At 42.1% G+C, this 8,818-nt stretch overlaps 1 protein-coding gene across 1 annotated transcript; it reads right to left on the bottom strand.

Annotated features, from left to right (window-relative positions):
* Nucleotides 1-312: 312 nt before the first annotated feature.
* On the bottom strand, nt 313-8,316 carry TBX22 (T-box transcription factor 22). The gene is made up of 8 exons (XM_035028655.1): nt 8,142-8,316; nt 7,344-7,527; nt 6,526-6,627; nt 4,977-5,151; nt 3,920-4,084; nt 3,476-3,540; nt 3,007-3,092; nt 313-929 (listed from the first exon to the last, which is right to left on the bottom strand). Exons 1-8 carry the CDS (start codon nt 8,314-8,316, stop codon nt 313-315), a joined length of 1,569 nt encoding a protein of 522 aa, XP_034884546.1.
* Between the last annotated feature and the right edge of the window lie 502 nt (nt 8,317-8,818).

The following is an 8,818-nucleotide window of genomic DNA, read 5'->3' as shown; positions in this document are numbered from 1 at the left end:
GGCAGTTGACATGGTAAACTGACTTCGCTATAATTAAAGGTTTAATCTGGAGTCAATTTTCTATCTCATCAAATAATATTTATTGACTATCTTATTTTGAGGCCCAAGGCCACTGTAATCAGAGATTGTTACAGGTCATATTTGACCTATAACAACTTCTTATGAACATCTAATAAGGCACTTTAAATGTGTAACAGAGAAATACCTCTAATAATAAAGCTTTTAAAACCAAACAGCTCTTAACCTTTCTTTGGCTACAAATAAAGAAAATACATGCTTATGTGTAATTGTTTTAGGAATGTGATTATTCCATTAAAGGTAATGATTGATTGTTGGATACCAATGAGCATGAGTGCATTTGCCTTCTCTAAAAGAAACTTGGCTATTGTCATTCACTTTGACTTTGAGATGGTTGGCAACATTTACCAGTCTAGATGGCACTGAGAAGTTAAACCTATAAAAACCATAGGAAGGATGGAAAGAACAACCAATTGCTTCCTGGGCAATGGGATTTGGTGATAAAATACTTCCAGGTGGCTGTAGTCCATACATTTGATTGGAAGAATTAGGTGCCTGTAGACACTGCTCACTTAAGTCTTCAAATGAACCATTTTTTGAATTGGTGATCCCCAGAGAAGATAACATGGAAACTTCCATCATGAGTGGGGCTAAACACTGAGAACTGTTGCTGCTTGCTAGTCTTTCAGGAGAAGGCAAGACAAGAGGCTGCTGTCGCCAAAAATTAGTTGGGCAAATCTTGTAGCAAAGGGGCAGGTTGATATTATGCAGATACACGTCTGGACAGGGCGTTCCAAGGGAGCTTGTAGGTAAGTGAAATGTAGGCAGAGAGCAGGGTGGAAAAAGCAAGGAGTTCAAAGGAGAGGGAGCCCCTCCACTAGAGGTCACTGGAGATGAGCCACTGCTTCCACCTGTGAATGACAATCCAGTCAATGAACAATGAAATTGATGTTCCTAATGAATGAGTACTAATGACCATAAACATGCTTCATTCTCTTCTGGGAGTTCACAGTTCTTTTAACTTCTTTGGGAAAGAATATGTTCATTCCTCTGACCAAAGTTGAAAAGAATACCTTTACTACTACCACTATTACTTTTTTTTTTTTTAAAGATTTTATTTATTTATTTGAGACAGAGAGAATGAGAGAGAGAGCACATGAGAGGGGGGAGGGTCAGAGGGAGAAGCAGGCTCCCTGCCGAGCAGGGAGCCCGATGCGGGACTCGATCCCGGGACTCCAGGATCATGACCTGAGCTGAAAGCAGTCGTTTAACCAACTGAGCCACCCAGGCGCCCCCACTATTACTTTTAACACTACCATTATGTATCATGTATTGAGCATTCACCATGCACAAGATCTGTGCTAGGCACTTGGACATTTATCCAATGAATTACAAAAGATGCCCAAATAAATAGTACCTAGAGCCAATTATATCTTACAAGTTAAAAAAAATAGTTTTTAAACTTCAAAAAATTTACAAAAATGAGTATTTGATTAAATTGAACAAATTGGTTGAGATCCTGTAGAAAGCTTCAGTCTGATAAAAATATTGGAACACATGAAAATAATCTTTATAAACTAAAATGATATTTAAGTGCACTTGTTAAAGACAATTTTTAGTTTAAAAATATCAAAATAAAGATGAAAGTTCATCATAATGTTGTCAGGTGATTTTTATGTTTGCCAAGCATCTACTAAAGTTAAGGATAATTAATTATAAGGTCCAGGATAATCTAGATTTTCCATCTTATTTTCGTGTTTGAATTTTAAAAATTTGTTTATTGACTAAACTTGATCAAGTTTTTTTTGTAGGTTTCCTTTTTTCTTTGTGTTGCTGTTGTTTTTCTTAACTATTTTGTGTAGGCGTAGCCTTTATTAACAAGGTGGCAAATATCTTTTATAATTAAGCATTCTAAAATTATTTAAAAAATGGTACCCATTTTCTTTGCAATTTGAGAGCAATCTGGACATTCAAATAGTTAAGAAAACTGTGTATTCTAAATTATTAATTAACGATCATCTTTAGTTTGTTTCCTTTTTTTTAGTGCACTTCATGTTGACTTGGATATTTTAAAAGCTTGCTGCCTAGATGCTATTAAAGTGCTCACATTTTTCTATGCAACTTTGTAGACCAAATTAATACAATCAGTCCAGTGAAATATTTTACCAAATGATTAAACTCGATCTGTTTTCAATGTTATGGTATCATGTAAAATTCAACATAACTATAATGTTGATGATTTTCTCCACTATTATAAACTTGCATTAATGTTCAAAGACAAACAACTTTAATGGAATAAAGACAAAAGTGGTAAAATAATTCTATGTTGTTTGCAAATACTCTTTTATTTATTATTAAACACCAGAGACATGAAGGTATACATTTTTCCACCAGAAAGTTTGCATTGTCTAATTATTATTATTTAATCATGTAATGCACTACATGAGAACAAATTTCTTGCAAATATTTTTAATGCTTGTGGCAATTAAACTAATTGTGATGACTTAGTGTTGTTTTCAACATTTATTTTCCCTACTTACAGTAAAAGGAAAATTAGAACTAAGTGATGGTAAAATTTAATGGATATCATTTTAACATGTGCTGAAAGTTTATGAGAAACATATTTATTTCAATATCCAGTATATTTGCAAATAAGGCCACAAATGTACCACAGGCAGATTCTAAAGAATGTGAGATAGTGAGATGCTGAAGAATCCAAGTGAGATCTGGAGATATCAGGATACATTATAACTTAAGAAGCCTAAAGTCAATAAATCCACTATTGCCATGGCTCTGTTCTTTTCCTTCAAGCCAGTCCCCCCCTCTTTTTGCCTCTTACTTCCTCATCAAGATAAATATAAACTCACTTTCGTGTAAACACACATTTTCTGGCATGAACTTATCCCTTGTGTAGTATTTGCTACAGAGGTTCTGACTGTTGTTATTTCATTAACATTTAAAAGTAAACATTAATAAAACTTTTCTTACTTTGTGTGTCTGCACCAAAAGTTTTAAAATCCAGAGTGAGAGAAGGCCTCCAAGGGTAGATCTCTAAAAGCCCATCCAATACACCCCTGAAAAATAGATTCAACTTTAAGCAAGTCCAGAGTTCAATTCCTGAAAATAATGATTTATGTAAACTTTTAAGTTATTTTATTATAGTTTTTAGGGGTCAATACCTGAAATATTTTTCTTTTATAGCTATACTGCTGAATAAAAATCACAGTAATTATTCCCTGAATAAAAGCCTCAGGGATCTAGAATAAGCAATATCTTCAGGTGGGTTGAGAGGGAAAAGGAGGAGGCAAGATTTTACAGACAAAACACTAGATTCCTTTCCTACTACCTACTAGTTTGAAAACTTAAGGCCTCTGCGTCTCTGAGCCACAGTTTCCTTATCTGTAATACTTATGAAAAAGGCTATATAAATATTAGATATGATTGTAATGTTGCTTACCTGTTTCTTCCGGGATCTCTAAATCCTTTCGCAAAAGGATTCCTGTCTATTTTCAGTTTGGTAATCTATGGATTAAAAAAAAAAAAAAAGAAAAAGATAAAGCCAGTGTCCTCAGTAATAACATTGTCATCCTTGCTTTTAATGGTTACAACAATCACAAAACACTTCAATGTGTAATGTGGCACATTCAACTAATATAAGCATATTGCTAAGTTGAATTTGGAATGGTTACCTCCTTTCTCACCTGGCACTTTGTTCTGCTCTCCTTTCTAATACAAGATCCACACAATTCATAATCAAACTTGCCTTGATGACAATGCAATACGACTATGTTATTTTTTTTTTTAATTGTAGAAAATTCAATCCATATTGAATGCAGCTTGCCTCTATCCAGAAAGTCCCTCTGGGGGCAGCCCTGCTTTCCTGGGACCAAGTTGTCCTTACCTGCTGGTTTTGGTAAGCTGTCACTGTGGTGAACTCAGTTTCTTTAAAGAAGAATGTTTTAACTCCTTCAGTGGGCAGGGACTGAATCCTGAACAGGTCAACCTTGCTGTCCTGTTCCATCACATGCACACGGGGCTTGTACTTATGCATGGACTGCAGAATGATCTGGAGGAGAAATCATCAAATGTTTGCCTAGAAAGTGGCTTCCCGACTGCAACACTGGTTTCATCTCATTGGCAGCCCCATCATGCCCACATGCAAAAGTGAGGCTAAACCAGAAAGGCTTAGTTACACACACAAGGACTTTTCTGTGACATTTTGTTCTGGACAGACATGCTCAGGGCTAAGAGGTTTCCAGATAGGAGCATCGCAGCAGCATTAGGCAGCGGTGATTCCATTTCCAGATGAAGCCCTTTCCTATTTCCAAGTGTGGGTGACCATGTGATGTCCCCAAGTATAACTAGGATCTGACTGCCTGTTATAAGTTCCCTGGGCTTATGGTAAATGAAGGGCAGCCACCTGACATACCCCACCTCCTAATCCCGGGGGCCTCCTTCTCTTTTTTTTTGTGGTTGGCACAGGGCCAGGCCAGGCATGGCAGGAGCAGGATGCATATGGGAAGAAGACTCAAGATCCAGGTAGCCTGAAAATAACCTCTTTTATAAAGGTGAATTGTGGAGGAGATTTCTGTCATACCATGTCAGACAGAAGGTGCTCATCTAGGAGAAGGTAATCAGAGCCCACAGTGATTGCCCTGTAGGCTGAGAAGCAAAAGAAAGCTCCACAAAGCGCATTCCCTTCCACACTCCCAGACCAGGCATTATGGCTTAAACAAATCTTATTTGGTCTTCAAACTCCCTTCACTCACCATTCCCAACCCCCAGCACTCTCAGATGCCAAAGGTCACAGGAGCTACTTTGGTCATAAGCCCAGAATTTGAAGAGTTCCTAAAGACCATCTGGGAGAAGCATCCCACACCTCTCTAGGGTGACATGTAAGCTGATGATGCCTTGGCACCTCCATTCCCTCCTCAGTCCAAAGGATTTCAAATACTTACTTGGCCTTTGTCATCCATCTCATTGTTGGTGAGTTTCAAGCGATCAAAGCTGATGATCTGCCGCATCCAGGTCTCTCCAGAGCAGGGCGAGTCTGGGTGAACATAGAACCTGGGAGTGATGCATGAGTGGTCTGTATTCCCAGCTACCATCCACTGTGAGCTGTGGTACACATACCTAAAAAAGCACAGAGTGTGGCTTTAGGTGAAATGGGCCAAAGCCAGGTGTGTGGGAGAAAGGCTGCCGGATCCAGTTCTAATGGCATTTGCCAAGGTTTGCCTGCTAATCCCAAAGGCAACTAGTAGAAGATCCAACTTTATTTCCAAAGGGAGTTCAGGGACAAAAAGCAAACTGTATACAAACATATGTTATTAAAATGCAATGAAGTTCCAGGGTGAGTATAACATCATGGGATTTGAGTCTGGTTTGTATTTCCTCACAAAAACAGCAACAGAAATTGATCTAATCCACTTTGCTGTGCAGAGACAGACTAAAAATCCTTGTCTCTAGCCAGAAGCATCAGAATCAGAGAGAAAGCAAAAGGGTGAGGAGGGTGTCTGCCCAACCCACCTCCACCAGTGACCTTCAAAACCCTTTCACCAACAAGGCTTCACATCAGAATACTGTCTGAAAATCTAGCCCATGAGGCCTCAGGGCTGATTTTTACCCTGTTTCTAATCTCAACCACTTAACTGTGCACTGCATTCCCAAGCCAGCTCAAACACAAGCAAACAACTTGTTCTATTTACAAGCTGCAGCTCCAGTAGGCTCTTGAGCTGAGCTTCCTCTTTGCCCCTCAAATCCAGCACTGGGCATGATGCGGGCTCTCTCTTAGAAAGGCTAGACATCCAGTTCAGTGGAACACTCACAGCACGAGTAAGGGCAGCTCCTGCACAACCCCCATAGCCTCTAAGCCAAAGTGCTGGCATAGCCGTGCATCTGGGATGCTAGCACTGTAAGACCTTTTGACTTTAGATCAATTCGACCACTATTAGCCTGCTTTAAGTAGGGAGCCTGTTTCAAAATGAAAAGTTATTTGTAATTTCTAGGACCTGGCCGCCGCTTCAGGAAAGAAGCTAAGGAAGGAAGAAATGATAGACCTAAATGCGATAACTGCTAAATTAGCATTAGATGGTAAATCAAGACATCACTCCAGGACCCTGAGGCCAAAGTAGTACAGCCCAGAGCCCAGTGCAGCCCCAGAAGCACAGTCATTTCTCCCTAAATTCCTTCAAACAACTTCCTTCCAAGCTGCCTGAGTCCATATCCTCTGCAGTTGGCACAGCCAAGGCCAGAACAATGGGTAAGCAAAGGGTTTGGAGTACACTGAAACACCAACTGGCACCTGCTCCAGGAGTGAGAAGAAAGAGAAGCAAGACTTCTCTTCTCAGTCTGAACCTCCATTTGAGTGAGAATATTCAACTCTCAAAGTCCATAGGAGAGCAATACCACCCCTATGGTAGAGCTTTCAATATAGCATTCTCATGTTCCATAAATCTGAATCCCCATTCCCAGAATTGGCCTGCAGTACCCTCCTTTGGGCCTGGTTACCTATAACGTTTGGAATCTACTGGCACCACGTCGATGGCCACATAGTACTGCTTCCCTGGGTCCAGCCCTTTCACTTTGACTCGAACAGAGGGGAACATCCGCCTGTGGGAAAGAAAATAGCCACTGACCTAGTGCTTTTGGAGATATTTGGAGTGGGATGGGGTTGGGGGACAAATGAAAAGTGAAGAAATTCACTGTACCTGCCCCATTCTAGGACAGATTCAAGGAATGATATTTGCTACATGAAGAAAGATTGTTGGTTGTACGCTTGATTGAACAAGTTCAGGATTGCTGAGTGGAACAGAATATTCTTACCACAAAGCTTTTTCCACCCTACTCCCCACCACCACCATTAATAAAAAAACTATATAAGAGAAAGTAGAGAAAAAACTGTGCCTGACCCCTGAGTTTTCAGTGGTACTTTCTGTGAGGCAGATTTGGGAAAGACTAAAATTAGGAAGATTCATGCAAAAAAAAAAAAATTAACTAGCTGATGTGATGCTGCCCCAAATCAAAAGGTGAAAGCAGAAAAGCCCACCTCAAATTGCCCCAGGCTAGCTTGGGAGGGTAGGCTGGGGACCTGCTAGATGGCATATCATCCACTGATAACTGTGAGGCTTTAAGGAGAATTTCTTGAAGTCATTGCCTACAGGAAAGAAAAGCTGAGCCACTAATAGTGCGATTTATTGAGAGGCAGTAACTTTCCAATGCCTGTGGGGGGCAGGGGTAAGGACAGATACAGAGCATAAAACTGGAGGCACCACATTTTATGGGCTCCTACTGTGTGCATCCCTTGAACAGCTTGGGCAGAACCAAACCTGCCAGCCTTGGTAATGATCATCTCAGTCCCAATGTCATGGAATCTCTTCCACAGTTCAGATCCTTGAAGCTCCACCTGGATAGCATCTTTCTCTTCCAGATTTTTGCAGCTGTTGTCACTGTCACTGCCGCTACAGCCTGAGAAAGCAGTTGCTGAGGGCTCAGTCTTGGGTCGCTTTTCTGCTGGACACAGAGACGCCAAGAGTTTGAGAGAGGTTCTAAGTTCCTGCATCCCCTTCGTGGTAATGCCTGTCTTGGAACAGACTGGCCTGGTCTCTTCCCTGGGAAATTTGGAGGCAGATACTCAAGTTCCTCACAACACCCACTGTGGCCCCCCGATGGGGAGAAAGGGGCCCAGGTCGCGTCCTGGGAAAGTTACGGTCCTTCTTCAAATTGGCCCATCCTTACTCTCTCCGGACTTTTGGACCCTGAGGCTGAATCCCCTCAGAATCTAAGTGCCTGCCTGCTTCCTACCCGGAGGAGAAACAGCTACCGTCTGGCTCTCAGGGCTTGGGGAGGTTGAAGAGTCTAACTTCTCCACAAACATATAGGGAAGTTCCCCTTCACCGCAAATGAACCACACAGCAATACGGACTGAACTTGGAGGCTCTGACGCTTCCCCTATAGCCAAGTGACCGAGGTGTCCCCGCGGCCCCAAACGTGGCCACCCAGCTGGACCAAACCGTCCTAGTGTAGGGCTAGTAGTCCTCTCAGCTTCCGGAGTGGAGCTGAGACTTGCAGATCAGCATGCTCGGGTAGCAGGCTCAAGGCTTTGGGGCTGCGGTAGGAATACTTACCGGGCTGCTGGCTCTTCTTCCCTGCGGCTCTGCTCCTTCTCTCCTCCTCCTCTCCGCCCTCTTTTTCCAGCAACTCAGGCTGCATCTCCTCCCTCGAGTCTTGCAGTTTTCTTTTCCCGGATCTCCCCACCAAGGCTTCCACCGAGAAGGCAAGCGCCCGAGAGCTCAGAGCCATCCCCGGAGGGGGTGAAGGGAATGTGCAGTGCAAAGTTTCAACCTGAGCTGGGTTAGGGAGGGAGAGGGAGGGAGGGCGCAGAGGACAGGGCAGGGAAGGAAAGCAGGAAAACCCCCAAATTAGAAAAAAAAAATTCTGGATCTATAGTCAACGAAAAAAAGTGTATGTGTGTATAATTTGTATATATATACACACACACGTGTGTGCGTGTGATTTTTTTCTTTAAATAGACAGAATGAAAGTAGAGGAAGATCAAACTTTAGCCAAAGTCCTCTGGAGTCTAGTCTCCCTTCCCTTTGTGGTTTCCTCCCTCCCAGTGGACATGTGCAGACCATCAGTCCTCAAATCGCTGATTCCAGGACCTGGCAGAGCACAGAGATTGGCAAGCACAGGCCTTTTAGGGAGCCGACCTGCCTCCAATAGCTGCTCAGGCCGCTTGGATTGGGAGATGCTGTTGCATCCTACTGAGTGAATACCAGGCTGGTCACAGCGTCCACTGTTT

This window comes from Mirounga leonina, unplaced genomic scaffold (genome assembly GCF_011800145.1).
Source record: "Mirounga leonina isolate KUSES-001 unplaced genomic scaffold, KU_Mleo_1.0 Mir_204, whole genome shotgun sequence".
Lineage (NCBI taxonomy): Eukaryota > Metazoa > Chordata > Mammalia > Carnivora > Phocidae > Mirounga > Mirounga leonina.
This window is presented reverse-complemented; position numbering and strand designations above follow the sequence as displayed.

Bases quoted from the DNA above. Each gene is read 5' to 3' on its own strand.
- TBX22 (XM_035028655.1), bottom strand. From the start codon at position 8,316: ATGGCTCTGAGCTCTCGGGCGCTTGCCTTCTCGGTGGAAGCCTTGGTG. The intron at 6,628-7,343 runs GTTTGGTTCTGC...TCTTTCCCACAG, and splicing joins ATCATTACCAAGGCTGGCAG to GCGGATGTTCCCCTCTGTTC. The intron at 930-3,006 runs GTAAGAAAAGTT...TGTCATTCACAG, and splicing joins TTTTGGTGCAGACACACAAA to GTGGAAGCAGTGGCTCATCT.